Raw genomic sequence first — 27,130 nt, forward strand, 5'->3', positions numbered from 1 at the left:
AGCACATCACAGCCGGTGCTGGCAGCAAGCAAGCAGAAGGCTTGGTCACATTGGAGCAGGGTTGAGTTCCCACAGGTTGTCACCCAGCCTGAGCTAAAGCAGTCTGAGTGCTCCACAGGAAACTCTAAGAATTTGAAATTACATCCCCTCACTTGCCCTCCTGCCTTCACAGTCAGGCCAGTCTGAGGGCTTTAATCACAAAGCCTACATGGGTGGGAGGGTCGAGAGTTAGCTGTGGGTTTTAATTGTGGTCGTTATGTAATTGGATAAAATTCTACTATAAATTTTGCAGTATAACAGGCACTTCATAGACAATAAAATACTTCTGCAAAGGCCTTTATTGTCATTCATTGAATAACATTTGTCACTGGACATATATCTCCTCAGCTGAAATTACATTAAATATTTCAACTGGGAAACTAAGGCACAGGTCAAACAGCCCCTTTGAAAGCACATAGTTCGGACCATGTCCAGAGAGCCATTGCAAGATGTAGCTCTGTTGTCGCAGAGATAAGAGCAATGTGGGAGCAAATAGGTATTTCTCCCAGAACTTATTTTCCAGGTTCATTGTTACTGTGCTACTGCAAGTTTAATGCATGTGCATTATTCAAAAATCCAGACTGTCAAATGAAAGTGTGATCAAGCCTGGGTGAAGCACTCTGAGGATAAGCGTTTTGAAATAGGGCTAAGCTCAGAGAGCAAATAGCTCTGGTAACTGAGATGTTTGCCCTCAGTGTGCTCCAATAAACTGATTTACCTTTCTACTTTTTTCCCTTTTTTTTTTAAAAGAGCTGACGCAAGTTTGTCAAAGGGAGTTGTTGGGTGTAGCAGCTGTTGATTGGTTCATCCCATACACTCCCATTTGTCTTTAAATCACTGTTCAACTGCTCTAGGTTGCATATGAGTAAACTTTTTCTTACAGGTGGAATTCCTCAAAGATATAACCTGCCAAACAAGTGAGGAAAGGAACCTGCTCAGCTCAGAGGTAGACTTCTTTTCTTTATAAAATTTTATCAATGTATTTCAGACACTAGCCACATCTTCAGAAATTGGGAATTACAAATTTAATTAATCTGTAAATGTAAGTGCAATATGAAGGATGGGCTCCTTAAGATTTACTGACATGGTAATTTGTGCTGGCAAATGTCTCTGATATTTCTTCAGGAATGAAAAGTAGTCTTCTCTTTTGTACAGAAAATCAAAACCTAAGCAACCATGGAAGCAGCAAAAGTATTCAAAATTGCCCAGTCAATTAAGAAATGAATGATTGCTTTCTTTTACAGCCCTTGGCTATCTTCTGAGAATTTTTTTTCCAGAGTCTTGAGTTACTTGGCTAATACCTCTTTAAACAAATTAATGTAGGAAAGTGGGCTTTGCATTTTATTTGTTTTTTTCACAGCTGAAACATTTATTTTATTTTGAAATTGCCACATAGATAATAATTTTATAAAGTCACTGTCATGAAGACAAAGAATCTGGGAAAATCTGCTAAATTGGATACCATGGCAGAGATTACAAATATTGATATTGCAAAACCCATGAAAGTGTTAGTCATATCTATGACCTGGCATTATTTGCCCAGTGGTTGTCCATTCGCCTAATGTTCTGACTGCAGACTGGACAGAAATCAATAACATTGTGAAATCAGATGCCAAAAATTTCATCATTTTCTGAATCATTGCTGAAAACCATTACTTAATAAATGATGCAGAGCAGTAGCCTATACTTGAAGAGGAAAAATAGCTTTATAGAGATAAATAACTGTCCTCTAATAATGAGTGAATTTTTTTTGCAATGGATATTTCCATTTTAATACCACACTTCAGGAAAAATCTTTTCTGTTCAGCCAAATGCTACAAGAGGCAGCAAAACCATCACTTTATTGAAGGCAAGTTTGAGGAACGATGGAAATCTAAGAGGTTTCTCTTCTATGTTTAGGCATCAAAATCATAACTCTGAAGCAGAAAGCATTAAATCCCAGGGAAGCTGAAGCAGATGAACTTTGGTGTTTCTCCTCCAATATTACAGGCAAAGCTTCTGGCAGGACCCAGACCTGCCCAACCCTGGTAGCTGTGCTTTCATGCCATCCCTGCCCTAGTTCCTGGCCATCCCCTCAGGAGCAGCACAAACCCCTGAAGGGTGCAACTGAGCGCCCATTGCCCGTGCATTCCCCTTTATTGAAATACCTTGCAGGCCGAGTAATGACTCCAGAAGTACAGGCTCACACCCTGTCCCCCTCAGGTGAAGAAGTGACAGCTCTGCCTCTTCTATGTTATTTGTGGGGAGAACATGCTACCAGTGCCTGTACATCTCCCAGACACCTCAGTATCTGCAGCATTAGGAACCTGAAGATATGGATTGCCACCAGCTGAAGACTAGATCTGCCAAGTTCTACCAAAGTTCAAAGGCACCATTGGTCATAATCACAGTTTATTAGTGTTTGCAGGATTCAAATCTAATAGCAAGCCTCATTTATGGGTCTCATTCTCCCCACATTTATGCCAATGGCTCTCTGCTTATGGTTTGCAAACCTCTGGAGTTCTACCAACTTCTCCCTAAAAAGTTACAACTGCAAGAAAGCAGCTTCTCAACAGACTTAATTATGCCACCTAAGGTTTTGTACTGTTGCCAGAAGACTTTTAGGAATTCACAGATTAAAAACAATAAAATAAAACAGAAAATCACTGTTTTATGCAGTAATTCCACAGCCTCTTGAGGTGACATCCATGAATCAGATTACTTCTGTAAATGTTTGACAGGGCAATGTCCAGATAATTCTTATGCTGTAACATGTATTTTCAGTCAATTTTTCCAAATTGTTTGCTGTGCTGCACAAGCTTTCATCCTCAGCTTAATCTTTGTGCGGCTTAACTCCTGGCAACTTTTTTGTTTACTTTTCCTCCATTTCCCATCTCTTTGAAGATCTGTATTTTTTGGACTGCCACTCCTGGAAAATATATTTCTCCAACAACAGTAAGGCAGTGCACACAGGGGAGGTTTTACCCTTTACCAGAACAGGGATAAGCACAGATAGAATTGTTTGCCTGACTTTGACACCACATTAAAAATAAGCATCAAGAATTGGAAAACTCTCTTTCTCAGACAGGGCAGTGTCTGTGTTTGAAGACGGTTCTGTGAATGAAACCACAGTTGTTAGGGCCCTGTTGGGGGTGGAGGGGTGAGGAAGGAGTGTTATTGGTTTTTTATCTCATGGAGTTATTCATATCCTGAGTGGACAGGGTCCCCCAGGCGCTGGAATGTGAGTGCCAGCAGCTCTGCCCTGAGTCACTCATCCCTTCACACACACCAACACTCCGTGAGGCAGTAGAAAGAATTAAAGCCAGCCACTCTCTCTGGTCGGAAACTTCTTAATGCACTATGATGTTGCTTCTCCTTTTCAGTTATCTGGTCTGGGTGAATGCTTTTAGTAAGAAGCAAGGAATTTTACATTAATCTCTGGCCTAGAGTCAATTTTAACCTCCAGGGCTAGTATTTAAAGTTTATATTAGCATTTTAAACACATGCACTCCAACATCTTGCCACTACAGATATGCTTGTAGATGTTCTTAAGGGTAGCATATGATCAGTACCAGAGGATAACGAAGGTCTGGTCATTGAGCTGGACCTGTACACCCACAAAAGCAAACCCAGGAGAAAGGCTATTAAATAATTACAGATTTAGTGTTGCAAGACTTAGAAATTATTTGTTGCAGTGTTTTCTGATATTTTTATTATGGAGCACCGAGCTGCATTTGGCATGTCATATTTATGAAAATTGGTCTTGAATCTGTCCAGTGTGCCTGATTTCAAGACAGTAGGTAAATGGTCAGGAAACTGTAACTCTGGCCCCAGAGTGGGGAATGGAAATATAGAATACATCAAGGAATATCTTTGGGAAAAGAGAAGAATTGTAGAACTGCAACATTTCTTGCATAGTGTTTTCCTCTTGAAACTGATAATAAATGAATTCACATGTGTATTTACATACGAGTCTCTGGCACACAGCTGCTGAAATCCCAGAGGTGAAGCTCTCTTTGTAAATTTGGGTCATACAGTTTCATTTGGCCCATACATGAAATAAAGAGTTGAGCATTTATTCATATGATTTTTAAGAGTCAAGAATTTTTCTCATGAGGTAAAGATAATCAGTCTAATATTTATGTAATAATCATGTGTGAGACAGAGCTTCCAGTGATGGGTCAAGTAAGAATTGAACACTTCAAAACCGCAACTGGCCTTCTAGAATTGCACCTCCTAGTTGTCAAAAAATGATCATACAGACATGCTCATCTCTGTCAGATCCCAGTGAAAGGGACAAATCTACAAAACATTTAAACATGTGATAACATTAATATTGCAATAAATGGGAAAGCCAGCTATACTCCTGGTTTTATCAGAAAGCATTTCTGCATCACCCTCTCTTAGAACTCAAAAGCAGCAGTTCAGGAAATTATTTTCTGCTGGCTTTGTATTTTTTCCAGATGCTGGATATCCACTGTGCATCTGTTGGCCTCTGCACCCTTTACCATTTGAAGGGAGACAGGAGAACCAAGTGCTGGCATATAAAAAGACTTTTATGCTTGCCCAGAATTTTCCCAGTCCACAACAGTTTCCCCTCTTAATGCTACTACAAAGATCAAACACAAGCCAAACAATTCACACTGGTTTATCTAATTTGAAGAAAACTCTAATGAGTTCTGTTGTGTTTTGTTTGCAGAACAGAGTGTTCTGGCAGTCCCTGCATGATAGAGAGGACCTGCAAGCAGACGGCACAGTGCTGTTTACCCTGAAGAAGCGAGTGTGTGTGCTGGAAAGCGCTGACCGTCCTAATGGACCGCATGGAGCTGCAAAAAGTCAACATCGAACCTGATGACCAGAGCAACAGTGGGGAAAGCCTCGAAGACAACTACACAGAGCCGGCTGATTCAGAAAAGGCTGCAATTAGCAGGTAAGCATTTAGCTCTTCTCTAAGGCTAGAAAGCAGGAATCAATAAACTATCTTCACTAACGGCATCTGGGAAGTTTCCCCAGAGCCTGACTGTCCCTGCTCTGTGCTCTGGAGGACAGTGTGCCTGGAACAGCAAGGCAGCTCAGTCCCCCCTTGCCTGCCATCACCTGGACAGGCACCTGCAGGCTCCCAGCACAGAGCACCCCTTGGCAATTTCCAGCTACTCCAGTGAGATAGTGCATGTGTAAATTAATGCACTCTCAGAGCAGTTCAGCCTGAGCACAATGAGGGGGAATGCTCCCCGGGGCAAGGTATGGAGGGCAGCAGAACCCACTGTAACACTAGCACCTGTGTAGCTGGAAAAAGATGTCTCAAAACCAGCCATTAGTCTCTAGCTCTCAGCTTGCTGCACCTTGCAGCACGTATCTCCAACACAGCAAGGCCCTTTGCTCCCCAGACATGAAGTATGTACTCAGCTTTAGCACGTTACTGGCAGTACGGATCTGCTTTCCAACAGCTGCAAATAAACGTAATTTGAAGATTACTGGGCCTAAAACTAAATTCCAAATCAAAGCAAAGATCTACTAAACATGCCATTGGAGATGAGAACTTTACAGGAGAACAGGGCTTTTTCTGAAGGATTTTTAAATATTCACAGCAATGTCAAAGGAAAATTTCCACTGATGACAAAAAACACTAATCAAATAAAATGCATCATGAGCTTTATCTAATATTTTCTTATTTTTCTTTGTGTTCAGTCCCTTTGCTAGTGATGATGTAGAAAGTCAGAAGTTCCTTACAAATGGCTATCTGGATAAAAAGAAATTGGAAGACTATAATGAAGAATATGTAAGTTTTATTTGTTATGAATGAATGAATGAATGAATGAATGAATGAATGAATGAATGAAGAATGAATGATTACAAAGTAGATCTGATTGACCTGAATTTTTTCTAAAAGTGTCAGTAAGCAAAATTACTCTGGAGCCTGCCCAGCGTAATCTTGGCTTTCAAAGAATAAACACATTTTCTAACATTTTCACAGTTAGTGCAGCAAACCCCTTCTGTTGTCTTACAAGTAAAACTGAGTCTTTCCTTCACAAGTGATCAGAAAAATTTCTCAGGTCACACTTTAACTTTAGTAACACCTCCATGTAATCTCAGCTGAGATGGGCAGACAGAGTGGGATTGCACCCATATTTCTGACAGGACATTGGGCTCAGAAGGACCTTGCTGTTCCTACAGCCAGGTAGATCTGTGCCTTTGTGCATACAAGCTTGAATTTCTAGTTTCCAGCATCAGTGATGATGTTCCAGCATCAGAAATGAATCTACAGGCAGCTGCATTTCTTTAAAGAAAGGGCATTATTGTTTTTGCTTTATGATGCAGAGCATTACATGGTCAGCACACCTCCAACTCTCTAGACAGCTCCACATGCAAATGAAAGCACAGCACCAGTTCCTGGGGTATGCACGTGGATCCCTTTCTGCTGAGGATTTAACGTTACTCAATTTTTAGTGAATTTGATGAAATGAAAGGCATTATTTTATCAGTTGTGTTGCAGATTTTATCGAGGAATGATCACATAAAATCAAAAATATTATTTGTGATTGTAAACTAAAACTAAGAGCCATGTTTCATTTTCTTTTCCACTTGGTGTCAGTTGTAACTCACACACCATCCCCTCTCTCCTAGGTTTTGTTCTCTTCCATTCTTCTGCTTCCTGCCCTGGGCACACAGCGCTCTTTTCTTTCCTCCCCCAGACACATTTTTAGTTCCCCAAAGAAAAAAGCACAATCTACTTGGAGACAAATTCAATAATCTGTTGTATCCAATTTTTTTTTTTTTTTTTTTTTTTTTAAAAATCAATAACTGAGAAGTCTATTTGATAACAGCATGAATTTCCATAAAGGTTGGCCAGCGCAGCCAGTGTAACTGTGTCACCTCAGTCACCTGTCGGGAATGTAAGCCTCCTCCTCACTGAGGCAATGAAGGAGTGGGAAGAGGAAAACACTACCAGCACAACTCTCTTTGGGGGTAGAGAGACTCTGGTGGCCAGTGCCTTTGGGCTTGGGAACCTTGAAAAAGCTGCACCTCTAGGGATCAGGGGAGCAGTACAGGGAATACAGAAATGAGGATAATTAGCCAGCCATGCTCAGTGAAACACAAATGAATTGCCATTTTCTGTTCTTGTGCCCAACAGCACAGTGGTAGAACTTCCTTCGGAATGTCCTCGTTCAACCTCAGCAATGCCATTATGGGCAGCGGCATTTTAGGTCTCTCCTATGCCATGGCCAACACAGGAATTATCCTTTTCATGTAAGTACATAAAAAATGAAGCAAACAGAATATAAACAAGGGGCTGGAGCTGAAGTTTTTATGGTTAGAGAGATATGTTAAGCTTGGTTTGTTAGCTGAAGATTCTTGTAAGATCCTCTCTAATGAAAGCACTTCAGCTTCACCACAAGGAACCATCCACTGCTGTAAATCCTTTTATTTTTTAATATTTTAGACTTCCTTTGTGTTAGGAATGCAACTGTGAATTGATACTGTGCAATGAAAAAACAGAAGAACAGCATGCTGGTCCTAAAATAACAAGGCTGATCTTGCCAGTTGATTATGGAAATCCAACAAGAGAATTAAATCACCCATAAATATGTTTGCATCACCCCAATTATCTAACCACTATGTAGAAATGGAAGAAGAGGATTCTATATAATCTGAAATGGCAACATGCAGTGAGTGCAAAAGCATTCACAGATTAAATGCTGTTGCTTCAAGTCTGTCTGTACCCAATGTGCACAAAGGACAGCATTGGTCTGTGACTGACAAAAAGTACCCACACAGAATAGGTTTCAAAAGACAGTAACATAGAGCCATGGGAAGTTTTTCAATCGATGGCTAACATCCAGCTCCTCTTAATGAGACAAACTGTATCAAAAATAAATTTTGGGTGTGTTTTTATTAACTGATTTTAATTTTAACTGAAGCCTTCATTTTAGCCTCCCACGAGACTGGAATAAACCATGATATTTCTGTGTGACAATAAGCTGTGTTTTGACATTACTCAAATCTAGCATGTTTTTATAGAGTTTCTTCCGTGTGGGGACTGTGTAAATATGACAGCAACAGCATTTGAAATGTTACATGTGGCTTCTAGTTGCTAAGAAACATCTCCTGTTTTGCCAATGTAATTTTTAACTGAAAGTTAATTGTAGATTCAAATGCTGTTCTGTGTAAGAGCTTCATAACACCTGCACTCAACTGGTTTAGATATAGTATTTGCAAAGCAAAAAATGGAAGCCAGTTCTTAAATTGACATTGTTTCAGGGTCAGAAAAATGTAGGATTTTTTTCTCCTCCAACTTTCTCTGAGCACTTGTACTAACTGCTATGTTCATAAATAATCACTGGAAAGAAAACTGTGGTATGTTAAGCTTCACTAACAGGAAAAAATATTACCTTTATAATATCTTTATTTTGAAACTCTGCTCATACAGACTGGCAGTTAAAAATTCTCATACAAGTCTAATAACATTAGCTCTGTTGGCAGTGCTAAAGTAGGGAGTAATGCTAAAGCAAAAAAAAACAAAGGTAGCTCACTTTCTTTACTATGGTATTTCCATACTTCCTGCATGAGAATATTCTCTCTTCTGGAAGAGAGTTTTATTTAAAAGTATAGACTTGTGTGTAGATATTGTTACCCGCACAGCAGTTATCTACTTGCTTGAAGTTCCTCTGTTTTCACATATCATGGTGTTAGTGTTAGTCGGACAGAAACATCCCCTCTACTAAATGGAAACTAGTGGACATGAATTCTAATTTAGATTATGCTGACATCATCACCTAATTTTTTGTAATTTACTGTTCTCATGTTGCCCAAGTACTTTCATGCTGGAAGGTGTTCAACAGGGTAAAGGCAAATAGAAGGCTCATAAAACTCAGAAGCTCCCCAAAAGTTCCCATTACATCCTTCCCACAAGGGAGGTTTACAGTGGCACGGAACCTGCACCACAGGAACACTTATGCTGCCCAGCATGATTTAGCAAGTGCAACCAGGAGGACTTTGCTTTATCCCACCTCGTGTGCCAGGACACGTAGGTCATGTCTCTGACCAGCAGCTGTATGGGCACCCCGATCAAGGAGGGTGCCACCTCAGCAGGATGCACTGTCACCTCAGACATGATCCCCCCTCACCGCATTGCACGAGCCCACAGCAGGAGACAACCCTGCCCATATGAAGGTGGTAACACTGTCTGTCTCTCTTGAAGAGGGAAACTTCAGAGGAAATTGATGGTCTGGTGGTAATCTCCCAGCCCCTCTGCTCCTAGACTGTAATTCATTTACAAACTTGGCTGTCAGTGTCTCCTATATCTAGCAAACCAAGTGCTCAGTGGAGTGGACAGTGCAGGCACAACCTTCTGCTCAGTCATGGGATAAAGTGCATCCATATTTTCTATCTCTGTCATGTTATCATGGCATTCTCTTCCTCACCAGCACCTGGGCAGGCTGATGACAAGATGGTTATGGTAATAAGACATGCTGTCCACATTGCTGTGCCCTGAAAATGTCATACAAAGATACATTTTTCACAAGCAGTTTACAAGAGGCAGATAGCTGAAATCACAAGGGAGGCACCTGTTGTGTGGAAGGAACATGGCAGTAATCAGAATTACTGAATTCAGGTACTGGTACTTTCAAGAAGACTAGGACTATGAGCTACCAGTGCTCCAAGAGCAGGTTTTTCAGTGTTGTGCTTTAACATTATGCAAGATTTTTAATGTACTTACACAGCAGGCAACTAACCTCCACTGCACAGTGATATGGCAGAAGTCAAAAGCAGTGGCCAGCCAAGAGGTAGCATGGAAGTTGTCCCAATCACAATTTGGTTTTGGGCTTCATTTTTGTGGGGTTTTTTTGACAGTTCTGATTAAGAAGAGATTTGAAAATGAGAGGTCAGTGGGCAGGTGAGAGTCCAAATACCAGATTCTTGCACAGAAATCTGCTTGCTTTAGTGGGATCTTGTCTTGTTAAGATATAAGATTCTGTCCTTGTGGACTAGCACAGAACTGGCACTTACTGGACTTAAAAAAGCCTTCAGGGACTTTTAGAGTGTATAAAGTGCAACTGTACTCACAAGTAAGCTACAGCTGGCACTTAGCTGTGCATTTAGCACTGGGAGACCAAAGAATAAACCTGCTAAAAACTATTTACTACTTGAACTTCATGAGAACGAACAAGTGTATGTTCAAATCAATCAAGTGTCTCTAATGTCCTGCTTAGGATTCTGATTTCTGCTTTGCCTTGCAGAGTTTTGCTGCTCAGCGTAGCAATATTGTCACTCTACTCGGTCCACCTTTTACTGAAGATATCTAAAGAAGGAGGTAGGATGCTGTGATTGAAAGAGAGTCTGTATTGCATGCATGTATTTTACCTTGGAATACAATCGATACAATTTATCAAATATGTCCAATGTAGTGGCCCACGTTTCTTTTTTGGTTTTGATTTTGTTTGGGTTTTTTTTTTTCAGGATCATTAATATATGAAAAACTGGGAGCAAAAGCATTTGGCTGGCCTGGGAAGTGTGGTGTTTTCATTTCAGTCACAATGCAGAATATTGGAGGTAAGAGATGAGTGTTTTCTAGATTCCAATGCTCTTCCTACAGAACACAAGTGATTTCTTTCTCTCCTCTGTCTGGCTAAATGGCATCAAAGATGAGCCAGACACAGTATACATTGTATTGTAAAGATGAAGGATATGAGGAATTCATCTCACTTTTTTCAGCTACCTGACACTTCTGTGTATGATGAAAGACAGCTGCCTGGGATCTCTCCATGGCCAGTGAAGAGGCTTCAATGATGGCTAAAGTGGACTGACTGACTGTCCTCAAGCAACTGGCCATTCTCTTAATTGAGTATGGCTCAGACTGTTCCTAGCATCTAGTTAAAGCATCTGCTTCAACTTAGAAAAGATTAGTTTGACCTAAAAGGAGCAGCACAGGGTTCTGACTTCTCCATAAAAGGCTCTTCAGTAGTTCATTTTTCAGCTGAATTCTCTCCTTCAAATAACAGTTGGGTTGTGTTATTCCTATAATGTGTGCTTAAAGTAATTTTTGAATGTACTCATCCACAAAGAAACTTCCTGTGAAATATCTGTCAAGTAACCTACATCCTCACAGAACAGGATACTTACCAATATAAACAATAGAGATAGACTGTACATTCATTCAACAAAGCTTTTTTCCTTTACTATCCTGGAAGAAGCCTTTTAGGAAGCTGAAGAACACCAGGTCAGAAAGCAAAAGGGAGTTTGTAATTTTTTTACAGATTCCTTAAGGTATTTGGTACCTAAGAGACAACTGAAATTTAAATTAAATATGCCAATCTCCATCAATAGATCAATTCTGTCCTATTATAGCAACTTTGCTACACAAACAGAGGTAGTTCACATCTCTGTACTACAAAAGACTTTTTGATTTTGTTCATAAAAGGTGTTATTCTATGGCATTCCTTTCCTTCCTCAAGCCTGGATATAAAATTTGTTGAATTCAGAAATGAAGTATGCTTCGCTATTAAAGAGGAATAGCTGTTCCTCTAGCTCTTGTCTGGATTGATCCATAGGTCTCCAGAGACCTCTCTGTAACAAAGGTAAAACAAATGAAAAAAGCATTACTTCTGGCAGCACATTTTAAATGAGAAGTCGACTCTTACATCAGGGATCTTGGCAGCTAGTTGATTTCTTTATATATCAAAAAGATACTGGAAGAAGGAAGTTGAAAGTAGGAAGGATAAGGTAGCTAAGGAGATCTAGAGGAAGCAACAAGTAAAGTTACTACAGAATGGATATGGATAGCAGCCACTGGAAAAAAAAAACATATATATAACAAAAAAGCAAAAGGAAAATTAAAGAGTGATCTAAGTATGCTATAAATTCAGTGGTAACTGTATTGTATTCTAATGCAGAATGCTAGATGTCATGCTCATAGCAATATAAAGGATTTAGTTAGTTAGTTAGTTAGTTACACTGCTATTTAAAAAAAAAAAACCTCATTTGTCTACTTTAGCAAAAACTTTTCTCTTTTTTGGAACTCCGGTTGTCTCTGAAGGTGTTTGTTTTCTTTGGGTTTTTTTTCCAGCAATGTCAAGCTACCTCTTTATTATTAAATATGAACTTCCTGAAGTCATCAGAGCATTTATGAAGCTTGAGGAGAATTCTGGGTAGGTGCCTTTTCCCAGCCTGAACCTGAGATGATAAATTTTCACTTTGATGTCAATGATGATTGTTTTTATTTTTATTCTTCCTCTTTAGAGAATGGTACCTTAATGGGAACTACCTCGTCATACTTGTAACGGTCGTGATTATTCTTCCCCTCTCCCTCCTCAAAAGCTTAGGTAAGCTTGATGCCCTGCTTAAGCTCATTTCTTACTCCTGTTAGGATTGTGAATTTCTATGTAACTGAACCATTTTGTTCTGTTTTGTTCTGTTTTTCTTGCTGCACAGGTTATCTTGGTTATACGAGTGGGTTTTCGCTGACGTGTATGGTTTTCTTTGTCAGTGTGGTAGGTGACTGTTTGGGTATTGTCTCCAGCCAAATACAGACTCTGTAAACCTTAAACACTTTTATACTTCATACTATGACAATTTAATGTGGATGTTAGAATAGCCCCTGCAAGTGAATCAAATCAACATCCTATTGCTGAATGAAGTCAGAATAAAAAAAAAAAAAATCAGTTTAAAACACACTTGAGAATAAAAAATAAACCAGGAAAACAGCAGAGGCAGAGTAAAAACAAATATTTGCAGAAGAAGCAGAATTGGTAGCTTCCTCTCTTTCTCAGTGTCTTTTTATGCTTCTGTTGGAATATCACAGGTGTGTAATCTCCTATAGTGGCACTCTTCTGATAACATTATCTACTTTTTTGTAGGTGATCTTCAAGAAATCCCAAATACCCTGTCCTCTTCCCATCATGGACCACGGGGTTGAAAACTGGACCGCCACCAATAGCACAGTGCCAATGCACCTGGTCATGTTATCAAATGGGTCACTCAGCTCTGGTGTGAATTTCATGATGGATAACACAGCTGGGCACTTCCCAAGCCTTGAGGAGCCAAAAGATACCTCCCTGAAAAGCGGTGTAGAGTATGAAGCGCACAGCGACAATAGTGACAAGTGCCAGCCAAAATACTTTGTGTTCAACTCACGGGTAAGGGAGATTCTGTAGAATTTGTCTTCTTACCACAGCTAAACTGCTGCCTGCCAAAAGTCAGAGGTGCAGCTGTGACCATTCTTACTAATGGGAGCTTTATTTTACAGACTGCCTATGCAATACCCATCCTGGCATTTGCATTCGTATGCCACCCTGAGGTGCTACCAATATACAGTGAACTCAAAGAGTAAGGTTCTTAAATTTTGTCCAATACTTCCAGTTAACCATTGATAAAGATCACTTTCTACATGTTGTCCCTTGATTGCTGGCGTGTAAACACGCACATGATAATGATTTATTGCTTTTCATAGTAAGCAGATTTTAGCTGTGCTTTGATCTTCTAGTCAGATATCGGTGACAGAGAACCACTGTTCTCTGATCAATATTACTTAGTAAAGGAGGAATCTGGACAGCCCTTCAAATGATCTGAAGTACACTGGGGAACTTGGTTGCACTAAAAACAGCTAATTGTGGTTTCTAATAATACCTGAATGTGTTCTGTGTCAGTTGCTGCTTACACTTAAAGTTTCTTGGGATGCCACTGGTTTGGGTGTCTTAATCTCCTCACTCAGCCAGTTTTGCTTTACAAACATCAAAAATCAAATACACTTGCTTAAAACAGCACAGAGTTGATAGCTGGGAAGGGCTAATAGGAGGCATTTATTGAACAGCGAAAGTTGCATTACAGGAGGGTGTGTTGAAAAACTCAATGAAGCTAAGAACCATTACCTTCAATTTCAGTAGCTTTAACCTCAGAAGCAATAAAAATTCTCATATGCCTTGGGAAAATGCTTGCAGGTCCTATAAGATGAAGATTTTCTTTAACCAAAGGACTTATGAAGAAAGAATGTGATCTGCAAGGGGTTCTTGAGCCTGCAGAACAGCCCTATGTAGATATAAGGGTATGTTCATAAAGAGATGGCTGAAAACTCTTGTCTATCATTATTAACAGACCTGTAATTCTAGTCCCTTCATTTTCTTTAATCTAAAATATACGATTTGAGATTGATATTTAATGAATTATGATATTCAAAATAATGTGGCACATTTTTATGTTGCCACGGAGAAAGCACTAGAAATACAGTTTCAACACATTTTATAAATCTGTGCTACTCTGCACAGAGATGTAAAGCATCAAGAGCTCTATGTAACCAATAGTTGCTACAAACTTACTATCCAGTGAGGGTATGTCAGAGAGCTAAGACACATCAGAGGACTTCTTGTACAAATAGAGGCTTTATAGGACTGTCATTCTCTTTCTTTTGTACTTCAGTCGCTCCCGAAAGCGGATGCAGAATGTCTCAAATATCTCCATCACTGGCATGCTTATCATGTATCTTCTGGCTGCCCTCTTCGGATACCTCACCTTCTATGGTAGGTCAAAACCCTGTTCACAGCAGACTTTTACCTCACTTTTTACTGAAGGCAATCGGGTTCTATCACAAAGACTCAAGTATTAATGCATTTTCTGGGGACCCGAATCCAAGTTTAAGCAACATTCAATTATAATACAGTGTGTAACCTCCTGAATGAACTGTGGGACTTATCCAACTGTCAGGCCACGAGTTCCTCACCTCGTGAGACTCAGAGGCACCTACTAGGGGAACTAGTTTTGTTTCCTTGACTTTGTGAACTCAGACAAGAAACTGCTGAAAACTTGACTCTTGGCAAAGGCCAAGGGTACTAAAAATACCCTAGCACTAAACAATTTTACATGACACTATTAAGTGCTATCCAATCTGTCTCTGACGCCACTAGTTCAGTTTCGTGTATGCTGAAAAACAGGTGCAAATCATCCTAGTGTAAAAAAATCCAGATGAGCTAAACTAACTGATAGGCAAACAGAGTAGTCCCTCTATTAGCACACCATTTTGTGCAAACGCCACCTCTTTTTACCTTGTTAGTTCCTCCATACAGCAGAGAAATGAATGATACAGCACAATCTGCTCCCTATCACTGGGGCAAGAGGGCTCTGTTTGAGAGCTGGGACATCTGGGGGGAGGTAAAAAGGAGCTGTTATCAGTACAGTGAGTTGTTTCATATCTCAGAAATTATTTTTACTTCAGGTTCTGCATCCACTTAATGACTTTCTCAAAGTCATCTCAAAGATACTAGAGTACAAAGCATCACCTTAGCGCTGTATTACCCTCATCATCTCTGAATGATGGACTTGTATCAGTCACAGTGGGAAAATTCCTCTTCCACGTCTAGCCCATAACTTGTATCTAATGTATCTTATGACCGCAGCTGGGATAAAGTTAATCTTATCTCTTTTCTGGCTACAGTATAAAGATCCTTCTAAATGTGCAAGGTAGCGCTCAAGTGATTTATCTCCTTTCTGTTACCTTTTCTTAGGGGAAGTTGAAGATGAGCTACTTCATACATACACTAAAGTGTACACCTTCGACACCCTTTTGCTGTCAGTGCGCCTGGCAGTGCTGGTGGCTGTAACCTTGACCGTGCCCCTTGTCCTTTTCCCTGTAAGTAACAGAGCTGAAATCAGGGCTAACCCATATACAGTGACTGAATGGGATCAGCACAGACAGATTTTAACACTGAAGAAAAGTAAGCTCAAGCTTTTCATTTAGAGAGGTCTTTTTTTTTTTTTTCTCATATGCAGTTTCACCAGAGCATGGACCTAAGGCAGTTAGGGTTGCAAAATTTGAAAGACTGAAATAAATCAGTCTTTATAAATAAATCGGGAATGACTTCTCTGTCTCTCTCTGGCTTTTTCCGTACTATATTTATCAGAGCAGTGCTAAGTATTCCAAAGTCTTGGAGATATACTGGAACCACTTATGAGATTTCCTAATACAGACAAGGCACCTACTATAGCATCCAAACTTAGGACAAGCACACGGAGCTCAGGCACCGCATAGTGCAGGACTCCCACACTGGGCTGCCAAAGTACAGGGACAGAGTGCTCACCTTACAGGCTTGAGTCTATGGACAGCTGAGGAAAACTAAATGCCAGAAAAAAAGACATGAAAGAGCTGCATAGTCAGTTGTCTGAGCAAAGCTTGAAGCTTCTGTGTGCTCTTCACTGGGAAAAACGTAAGAACCACAGTAGCAGAGACAGAAAGATACAGCTAAAGAAATTGTTCTGCAGAGGGACCGATCCGCCTCAGGGATCAGTCTCCCCTAGTGAGCAGAACTCCAGGCTCCTGACTACATAAGACTGTGCCCCATGCCTTCCCTGAGCTGCCATGCAGCAGAGGAGAAAATAGATGATCCTCATCACTTGGTTTTGGGACACTGGTGTGTCACTGGTACAGCATGTACAAGCCCAGCATCATGCTGCTGGAGGGCTCCCAGCAAGCTGCATCACACCACAGTGCTCCCATCTGAGTAACCCAGGGGTCCTGTTGCTCCCTTTCCCTGGATGCAACACACCCTCTGCGTAGATTCTGTTTCCAGGCTAGCTGACAAATGCCTAAGAACAGTGATCACTGTTCAATGTTGTCTACTAAATAAAAAATTAGAAAGTTCAGCTATAAAGCACCCAGAGTAGTCAGTCCCTCAAGTTTGAGAGCTCCAGTGCCCTGCCTTAAACGTCAAGTTTAAACACCAAGTAAACATCAAGTTAAACAACATGTTCAAACCAGTGGCTAAATGTTTAAATTAATCTTAACAAATTGATCAGTCTTCATGGGAAAACAAGCTAATGGCATTGCAAAAGCCTGTCTGTCAGGTGTAGCGTTTTGTATTTTTAGATTTCTGCATAATCACTTTTATATTTGAATAGTTAGGAGTTACATACCACAGCACTGACTGTTCCATCAGAAGAACTCCTGAGAAAATATGATTCGCTTGGAAACCGGAATATCAAAGAGCTTTACACATTCTATCAGGACAGCCAGCTCAGCAAATCTTATTACTTCAAATAAGCAGCATAATAGTATCAACTATTTTTATTTTTTTTTTATGAATCATCCCATTTGTATTTTCTTAAAGTAGTCAGAGTCTTTTATTTAAAAAAAAAAAGTTATTGCATTGCCAAAAAAATAAATTAAATATAGATCTATATACCATTAGTCATTGTAAAACTTCAGTTTGATACCTTCTTTTTAAGGACCGTGTCATGAAAAGGGATAATGCACAATATGCTGACAGTAAGTTCACAGGAATGCAGGCAGAAGTTTTTTTTCTGTAATAAACCTGTTTTACACCAACTCAAAAACTGGACAAAATATTTTCAATCTGCCTACTTCTTCCTAATATTGGTTTATGTCAACCTGAGAAACATGAAATACAAAACTCATGGTGTTTACTACACTGAGAGAACCCCATATATTTATTCAATTGCCAAACTCACACAGAGGCAGTTTTATATTATCTTAAAATAACCAAACAGAAGTGCATTTGGAGCTTTTTTGAGTGTAAAAATATTTTTGTTCAATTTCTAAATATCAACTTTTAAGTTAATTGTGGTACTTGAGAATAACATTATCTCCAGTCACCAAATGGATTTGCTTTTGACCTCTTTTCTACTTACCATCTTTTATGCTGTAAAAGCAAAAAAAATCCATGATGTGTGAGAAAGTGAGTGAAGCAAAAAAGGATCTTCTGCAAAAGGTTTTAGGATTATAATTTCCAAGTTGCATTGAAAAATATGCTTTTCTTTTCAGATATGTATATGTATATATTTAATGATTAATTAAAACAGCTTCCTCTATGTCTCAGAAAAGTAGATGACAGAATTCTTGTGGGATTTTCGTCAGGTTCAGGAATACAGCAATTCGTATTTCACACATACTCTTCTTTTTGCCTGCTGATTAGTACTTATAGTGGGGGGTTCTTTGAGGACTTTTTTTGCTGATATAAGCATCTTTCAGTTGAACAGATTTCATGTCCCTGATTTTACACCCTATTTACTTGACTTTCTCCTACACTGCAAATATTTGTGTTTCTGCATTAAACTGTGAACCTAGTTCTCAAAAACCTACATCAGAGTGAGATTACATTATGGGAATCAAAGACTGAAAACACATTTTTTCAGTCAGAACTTCTCACAGCAGAAGTAACTAATATAGATCATTTTTTTAAGTGCAAGCAAAGATAAATTGTTGTTTTACTTTGCCTGCTGTTTTTCATCTTGCAGATCCGTTCATCTATCAGTGCGTTGCTGTTTCCCAAAAGGCCGTTCAGCTGGATAAGACATTTCCTGATTGCAGCAGTAATTTTGGCTTTTAATAATCTGCTTGTAATTTTTGTCCCAACTATTAAAGACATTTTTGGATTTATCGGTAGGTTTCATAAATACTTTTTGTTGGCTTGTTATCGCTCTTTTATCCTTTCTACAACATATTTACATTTATGGACTGAAGGTCAATCTCTGCTTGGGTCTTACAGTAGAGTAATATGAACAGAAATTGAAGTTATAGGGGATTCCCAAACAGCTGACAGACAAAGCTACAGGCTACTTAGCTTTGTTGTTATTTTGCACAAGAGGCACAAGAAATTCAATAACCGGATATAAAAACTGGTAAGGAATTCCCATTTTGACCAAAAGGGAATTAAATATATGTGGAGGAGAGGAAAGTCACCTTTGGTTTTCAAGTACCTATAGCATGAAAAAATGTGTTGATTTCCAAACTGTTGTGCGATAAAAAGAAGAAAAGTGACACATTTCTTCTGACATTAACAGTTCTCTCCCTACTACTTTCTTTTGGTCAGTTTTGGCCACTGAACAAAGAGGTCCATGAAGAGCCTCCATGCTCGGAAGTGCTTGAGGACTCAGGGATGCAGATGCCCTTGAGAAAGGCATGGGGGTTCTGCAGCTGGTGTGCTCCTCCCTTCCTTTTATACCCAGTCTCCATGCTAGATTCTGCTGAGCAGAGAGGAGTAGGCACTTCTTAGGCACAGATCATCCACTCTCTTTTTCAATACCTGCTTTCCAGGGTCATCCCACCCTGGGAATGTCTATTTGTCCTTGCTTCACCAAGCATGGTGAAGACATGCAGACATCTCCACCACAGGCAGCCACACCACTTTCTAAAAACCCTCCCAGGAACAAGTGTCTTTTCAGGCTCCAAGCACCCAAATAAGTGTTTGGACATCTACAGCTCTCCATGAATGCTGTCTTCGCAGAGAGCCCTTTGTACAGTTGGTCTCAGAATGGCAACTGCCTCCCCACAGGCTCTCTTGCAGGTGCACCACTCTGCTTTTCTGTCAAATGGTGCAGCACTCAGCTCTGCTCTCTTTTCCAGGAGCCTCTTCCGCTACAATGTTGATTTTCATCCTTCCTGGTGCCTTCTACCTGCGAATTGTTAAGAAGGAACCCCTGAGGTCTCCCCAGAAGATTGGGGTAAGAGGACTGGGGGCAGTTGCAAAAGGAAGGGTGGGAGGGTGTGGAGAGTGACTTCACTCTTCACTATTACTCAGACCTTTGACTTGCAACATTTGGCACTTGTTCCTAAGTGGTAGTGTCTCACTCAAAATACCATTTGGGCAGTAGGATTCATCTGAGGCTTCTCAAGACAAAGCCTTTAGTGCCCTACTGCCCCTGACAATATCCTATGTATTTAGGATAAAGAGTGTCTTAAACCTCTAGAAAAAGGGACTTACTTAATCTGATCTAAACTCCAGTTAATGCCTGCATTTGCATAAATAGCGCCAAGACAGTCTATAAGAAGCTGTTGGTTCATGCTAGAAGACCAGCTGTGGATAAACAGAAAGATTTGCGGTCAAGGTTAAGAAGGAAGTTGTACTGCAGAGAGAAATAAGTGATAGTGAGCTCTTCTCTGAGATAGATCCACACACCTATAGGATACATATATGACAGTCTATCATTTATGCACAGCATGTGTCCGTATGTCATGCTGGACTGCCACTGCAATACCTTTCATCCCAAACATCAATAACTGTGTACACATTTAACTATCATGGAGGAGCTCTTCTTTGAAAATGTAATTAGTAAAGTTATTGATGAAATATATATATATATTTCACATAATGTAAGCAGATGGGCATATATACATATACATATATATATATACACTCACAAAAGTTATGTGAGTTAACTGATACATACTTCAAGTATAAAAGAAATGTATTATGATGAAATTATTTCTATAGTGTCTTTTGTAGCTGTTATTGTAGAGAGACTATGAATATTTTTTCATGTGTCTTTGTTGACTCTTCATGTTGATGTTTTAGGCACATCTAGAAATTCACACTCTGCACTGAAATCACATACAATATTTATCTTTGTTTCACAAGACAGAGGATTTTTAAGTATGGGCAGATTATGGCAAACTAAAGCTCCACTAAAGCAAAGGGTGACTACAAGCATCTGAATCACTTGAATATATACAGAAATACTGTCAGATAAGACATATGGGCTTACCTGTTTGTCCAATAAGGATTAGGCATATTAACTCTGAAGTTGTTCTTAATGTCAGAGACTATGATCATGGACTGAAAATTTGTCATTTTTTAAAGATGAAAAAACAAAGTTGTTTTTTTGTTATATTTTTTATTATTGTTCACAGTACCAAAGTAGGTTGTTTTCAGGTCTAGCTGTGTAAGGTCCATCTCTCTTGAACTGAAATTCACACAGAATGAACTTTGATTCATTTATCCCTGTACACCATTACATGGGCTTTAGTCACACAGAATAAACCAAACTCAGGCCACAAGTATTACACTAATGCAAATCCAGTGGGACAATCTGTGAGCTACCGCCTGCTCAGTCACTTGCTTTATTAATTAAATTTCATTTTCCAATTTCAGGCTCTTATTTTCCTCATAGCTGGCATAATCTTCATGATTGTGAGTATGACTCTTATTGTAATGGACTGGATTTACAATCCCCCAAGTTCAAGACATCATTAACCTGTGAAGACAACCCACTGCCTTTTATAATATAAATATTTGTATTGTGTGCTCTGAAGAACATCTAAATGGGATTGTTATTCCTAGCTAGTAACTGCAGTACTTTGAAGACAGTTTCTGGTAAGGCCACAAGAACCCAATGGAGTCTACAACATCCTTGTCAATAAGGATAGTTATTTATGCATTAGGAATCTGAGCTTAGCATTTCTGGCCAGGTGAAATGAAAAGTGTGGTGTGAATCCTTTCTATTTTCAAAACCAAAATAACTTTGTACATAGTCCTCAAAAATAGCTTGGTGTCACCCCTTTCAAAATCTCCCATGACGTAACCACAGTTCCTAGGGCCTTGGAAAGGTAATGGCCAGAAACCAGCCAGTGCCTTGTTTTCGATCTGAAGATCATGGGAGTGGCTTCCCAGGTCCGAGAGAAATGGTACCGTTTCTGGAGGGGATCTGGAAGGTGATTCCTCCCTGCCTGATTGACTGACCTGCCTATCAGAAAAACAGTGGCTTTGGCAAGCCAGTGGACAAAGCTGAGTGTTAGATTTGTTGCCCAGATTCATCACCCAGCTGTTGTACAGAATAAAGCTCTCTGACACAGATTCTCTGTTGGGGCACATGCTTGAAGAACAGTAGAGTACTCTTGTTTTGTTTTTAAAGATGCCTGTGCTGGAAATATCAGTCATTTCTGCTGTAGGGTTTTTTTTGTTCTTTAATTTTTAATTATTGTGAGACCTTGCATCACTGAACAAGTTGTATCCTCCATAAAACTTGTCTTCCACTTTCACAGGAATTTAAGGAGACCACAAGGTGTGACAAAGCACCCTATCCAGTATTGTTCAGTACTTGTGTATTTGATAAAAGTTCAGTGCAGGAAACTGTAATTTGCTATATATAAAAATATATGTATTTATGTACATAATTTTTTGTTTTCCTCTCGTCATAAAAATGTTACCCTGTGGTACATGATTTTTGTTTTTTTTTTTTAATGTGTCACACTGTTTTCGTAGCCACACACTTAATACTGTTTTGAAGGAAACATATTGAATTGGTGGGTTTGTAAAAGGTGGGTTTGTAAAAGGTTCATTTGTATTCACCAGTGGTTGAAATAAACCTGTAGCAAGCCCTAACATCTACCTGTGTAAAAACACATTCATATGTTTACTACTTACATTATAATAAATCTCAAGATGTTTTCCTCTTGAGAATTTTTAATGCATGTCTTAAAGTTTTGTTTTATTATACACCACAAATTTGAATTAGATGCTCGATTGCTGTATGCATTCATCAGCATACAACAACATCCTGTCTAGTTAAGTTATGCAAGGCTAACAGCATTACTGGCTATCTCAAGTGTATCATGCTACACAGCTGTGCAAGACAGGAAAAAAAGGGCTTCATTCCATGTTATATTCATGCTTAATTAACAGTCAAATCATGAATTGGGCTGTGTTGTGGAGTACTCACTACATATGTTCTCTGCATACACCAAGGAAAATCAGTCAGAGAGGTCTTGCTGACTCCTCAGCAGAGAGAATGAGTGGGAAGGTGGAACTGTTGGGTTTACTACACTAACACAAATCCAAGCTCATGTAATTGGAGTTTTCATTTTCTGACTTAGAAATCTGTTGAGTACACACCTGTGAATTCAGAAGGCTGTGAAGCACTCTAAAGTTGTCTCTGCTCTCCCCTTGCCTTCACACAAATTCTGTTTGTGTGTCTATGTGAGTATATATTTTGTACACTTACAGATTAGCTGGAAAGAAACATCAAATATATATTCCATGTCAAATGCTACCTTGCTGAGCAGTATTATCTGCCCACTTGAGTACTGTGTCCTTAACATATGGGATAACACTTCCTCATGAACGTTGTCTGGCTTTGTAATTTTTAAAGAAAACAGTGTCGATAATATTTTTCTCTATTTTAAGCAGACTAATACAAAAAAAAATGTTGTTTTATTACTGAAGAAACCTTTAACATGGACTAGAATTAATAGTAAAACACCACCATACCTCTCTTCCTGTTATCACTACTGAGAGTTATATGAAATTGTAACTGCATCTTTACTTCAGTGTAAAAACACATATTGTGATTACAGCTGAGTGTAGACACTTAGGAATACCTGTAGTCCACCAAAAATATATAGATGACCTTAAGAAAAGTAACAGAACTATGGAACAATGGCATAAGTCACTGCCTTTTTATGGCAAAAGTAGACAGAGGTAGAGGGGCTGTAAAATGTCAAGTTTTTGAGTTAAAATATATTGCTCACAGTGATATGCAGCTGCTGCAAACTCTGGGAGTAAAGGCAGTATTGCTCACTAACTATTAGCACTGCTGGGAATGCTAGATGTTGGAGTTTTTTATTCATTTTTAACGTTGGCAATAGTCTTGGTGGGGATTTTTATTATTCGACCATCCATGAATGTATAATAAATGATTTTTCGAAGACTGCAGATTATTCTTCATCTGCTTTAGTTCTAGCAGGAGAAGAATTTTAGTTTGAAAACCAAGCAGAGTCAGGATGGTAGCCTAAACACAGGTATTGCTAAAATTACATTCCCTTTCAAGAGAGAAATTTGTGTATCCATGTATTCGCAGATGAGCAAGATGGCAGCTCCTTCATATAATAGCCTTTGGCATTCCCTGTTTTCTGTCTATTCATGGCTCTGCATTGATGTCATCGGGTATGGTGAATGGCTGGTGTTAAAAGTGGGGTTATCTGTGAGATATTGAATAATATCTGTGAGATATTGAATGTCCTCATTCTTTGGATTAGCTGGGACACAGGGTACACCAACTAAATATAGTATGGGAGTATATATATCACTGACTATAGAATAGAGGAGCACACCACATGGTGCCACTGTGTATAAATACTTCCTATCATTGCAGCTGCAGGTTTTCCCGCTGTTACATACTTGTCTGATGTATACTCATAGCCCAAAATATACTAGGCTACACACAGCTCCAACATCAATGAGCTCATGTGAAAACCATGCCCACAGCCAGCCAGCATTTGCAACCTGCCCACTAATGAGGGAGGCACTGCAGCCCCAGACATATACACCGCACCTATTCTGCAAACATCTCCCCTGATTTCTGCTTCCCTTCTAGTTAGGCAGCCTTCATTCCCTAGAGCATCAGCTCTGCTGTGTCTTAATGATGCTTGAGGTATAATTTTCTTGTGTCAGGAGGCTGTTTTAATTAAACAATTACAGCTGTAGTAAATGAATGAGGGGAGTTAAAGAAAAGTAAAAGGTTATGTCTTCAAGGACAGAAATAAATCAATGAAAATGTTAGAAATTTTAGTGGCCATAGATGTGTGTCATTAAATGTATGTGTCAAGAGTGTCAGAAGTGATACAGGAAAAAAACAAAAACAGAAGTAATTAATAGTTCAGCTCTGGATTTAGTAAGGGGCAGAAAATGGAACATTCATTGGAGGGCAAAATCATCTCTAGTCCATAAATAATCAAAAACTCCATTCAATAACATCTATCTTAAAGAAGGGCAGCAGGCCTAGGTAAGTCAGAGTAGCTGGGTCTGACGTTCATTTTCATTAAACCCTGCTGGTTCTCAATGGCTGACATAATAGTAAATGAAACTAATCAGCAATTACTCACTAAGAGGTCTAAGTGGTGCTATAGATGGAATATTTCCATTCATTTGACTTCCAATTTCAATGGAAGTTTTACTGAAATTGTGCTATTGCAACAAAATTCTGGCAGAGCCTCATCTGTTTTCCACTAACCTGCCTGGTAAAGCACCACAAGGAGGTGGGCTCCAGAGGAGCTTAAAGTTCTTGGCCCCCACCTCTCCTGGCAAAGGGCAAGTGCAAACCCACTCACACCCAGCAGGGACAGCCCCAGTGCTTTGGCTGAGGGTCCAGGGTAAGCTCAGGGCAGAGCTTCCTTCTGTGGAGCTCAACCTTGGTGCTGTAGTGGCAAGACTCTCAATATTTCCATGGCGTATTGTGTTTTCTAGTACCACCCTGGGGGAGAAAAAAAAGGCATAGTTTTCGTTAACTTAATCTTAAAATCTTGTACTGAATCTGGGTAATAAAAACTGTTTTCTTGAGAGTATGAGATATATGAAGCTGAAAGGGGTCTCAGGTAGACTCCTATCCCACCCCTGGATTAGATAGTGTTAAACTAGTGTTTGAAGCCAACAACATTGGCTCCAACTGTTCATTTCTAACATTTAATTAAGTCAAAGAAAAAAAACTGGATGTGCTAACTGGCTCACAACCTTTACAGTGTGTAATGGATGTTGTTTCCAGCTATGCAGGACACATCACAGATACCTCACTACCCTCTGGACAAAGAAGTGCTGGGAGCATTCACAGTGCTGCAGAGCTGCTGCCTTCATTGGCAAAGCACTAGCACTAACAGGAGTTATGTCCTGTGGAGCCCAATCCCCTTGCCCACCACTTGAACCAAGTTCCAAACCCAATGCATCACATAAAGATAAATAACTTTAGAAATCAAGTTGATGTCCTAATTTTGCTACATAAAATGGGAAGACGATCTTATGCTGTTACTAACAGTGAAACAGAAGGTGTTTATCTCCCAGCAGAAGCAAAACTAAACATGAAAGGATGCTTCCTTGGCTGCAGCTCTCCAGGACACTTTGAAGTGGATGTTTCACAGTTCCACACACTCAAATGGAAAGTGTCCACAGCATTCATTCAGCTTTACATGTAGCACGCACCTTTTCTGGCTCATTTATTTTGAGGCTTGGGAAAGTTATCCTATCCTCAGTACCAGATTGCCTACACATAAATTATTACCTGTTTATTCCCAAAAGGAGGATCTGTACCTCCTCTCAGGGGGAAGCTTGCACATAGCAGGAAGCAAAGACTGTGTGCCATCAGCACCACCCTCCTTTTCACTCTCTGACCTATGTGGAACTTCTGTCTCTTCTACCTCAGACAATCCAACTCTTCCCACCCTTGCTTTCCGAGATGGCTGAGTTTAGCTTTTTCACTAGCAGCTCAAGCAATTGAGCCCGTTTTCACACAGTCAGACTAACCCACCAAACTCCACATGCATGATTTAATACAAGTGCTCATATTAGGATTGACATTTCTCCTTTGAATCCCCACCTTTGACTTGGTCTATCCTACGCAAAGTTAAATGGTTTGGCACAAAACATTCCTGAACTTCCCCAGGAAGAAGCAGCTGCTGAGGCAGGCACCTTTACATATACCTCATCTTATTTACTGTTTCCTATGGGTCACTTGATTGTCTCCCCTTGGCTTGTAACACCTCCTCACCATTCAGAGGCACTTCAGCCTACTATATCACTAGTGGACAGAAATAGGTGCCCTACTTACATTCTCAAAGCCCTGGTTCAGGAGTTAGGAGCCACCTGTTTCCCTCCTTCAGCTACAGAGTGATATAACTTACATCTATCTAGAATTTGCAATGAACTGATATAAATCTTCTGATGGTGCCTGAGCTGTCTTTATTTACCCCTTTTGCTCTTAATAATTCTTTTGCACTCTAAAGTTCTTCTTATAAACTTTCTGCAAAATGGCAAATTAGCCCTTTTTACAACCCAGCCTCAAAGAAAACAAACATATGAATTACCTCTGCTTTTACACCTGTAAGTAACTGGGCAGATACAAGCTGAACAGAAAATTATTTCTTCATTATTTTCTCCAGAAAATTGGATGCCAAACCCCAGGCTGTTGCAGGAAATGTGGCTGTTCCTGGTATTGCCAATCAGGAGTCTGCAATACATTGAATACTCTTCCTAACCTCCCTATAGCAAGCTGGGCAAACTTTCACACAATTTGTGGCTGAAAGAGTTGTCAATTAAAGCAGCTGTGCTCTTAGAAGCTATTGGGAAATCAAAGATAAGATTACTCAGAAGACAAGTTTCCCTGAAATTGTCTCCAATGCCCAAGACCTCATAGTGCTATGTGAAGTACATAGAATTGCATTCAGACTAGCACACTCCCAGTGGGCTGACTCAGGCAATCTTGTCTGGGATGACTCATTTTCCTACATACAGTCATATACATGGCCAAAGACATGAACATGTATTTTGCTTAAATGGGAATATTCTATCTGGCTTCAGGTACAAAAGAAAGACAAGGACAAGTTCAGTATTTCAGTAAAATAAAAATGTAT

At 39.6% G+C, this 27,130-nt stretch overlaps 1 protein-coding gene and 1 long non-coding RNA gene across 2 annotated transcripts in view; one reads left to right on the forward strand and one right to left on the reverse strand.

Moving 5' to 3' along the window:
• The first annotated feature begins 848 nt into the window (after positions 1-848).
• Positions 849-21,270, forward strand: LOC131593004 (sodium-coupled neutral amino acid transporter 4-like). The gene is made up of 16 exons (XM_058865123.1): positions 849-985; positions 4,718-4,948; positions 5,707-5,797; positions 7,151-7,266; positions 10,257-10,330; positions 10,477-10,569; positions 12,083-12,164; positions 12,256-12,338; positions 12,448-12,506; positions 12,873-13,151; positions 13,262-13,341; positions 14,428-14,528; positions 15,510-15,634; positions 18,256-18,400; positions 19,364-19,461; positions 20,889-21,270. Exons 2-16 carry the CDS (start codon positions 4,830-4,832, stop codon positions 20,988-20,990), a joined length of 1,647 nt encoding a protein of 548 aa, XP_058721106.1. The 5' UTR covers positions 849-985; positions 4,718-4,829; the 3' UTR covers positions 20,991-21,270.
• Positions 21,271-24,787: 3,517 nt separating this feature from the next.
• LOC131593006 (uncharacterized) overlaps positions 24,788-27,130 on the reverse strand; it is a 49,709-nt gene continuing 47,366 nt past the window's right edge. Inside the window, exon 4 of the long non-coding RNA XR_009280746.1 lies at positions 24,788-24,984. This is a non-coding gene — a long non-coding RNA (uncharacterized LOC131593006). The remainder of the gene's footprint in view (positions 24,985-27,130) is intronic.

Source organism: Poecile atricapillus, chromosome Z (genome assembly GCF_030490865.1).
Source record: "Poecile atricapillus isolate bPoeAtr1 chromosome Z, bPoeAtr1.hap1, whole genome shotgun sequence".
In the NCBI taxonomy this organism is placed as follows: Eukaryota; Metazoa; Chordata; class Aves; order Passeriformes; family Paridae; genus Poecile; species Poecile atricapillus.

Excerpts from the sequence above, each read along its gene's own strand:
- LOC131593004 (XM_058865123.1), top strand. The coding sequence starts at position 4,830 with ATGGACCGCATGGAGCTGCAAAAAGTCAACATCGAACCTGATGACCAG. Across the intron at positions 12,507-12,872 it reads TGGTTTTCTTTGTCAGTGTG|GTGATCTTCAAGAAATCCCA; the intron begins GTAGGTGACTGT and ends ACTTTTTTGTAG. Across the intron at positions 15,635-18,255 it reads TGCCCCTTGTCCTTTTCCCT|ATCCGTTCATCTATCAGTGC; the intron begins GTAAGTAACAGA and ends TTCATCTTGCAG.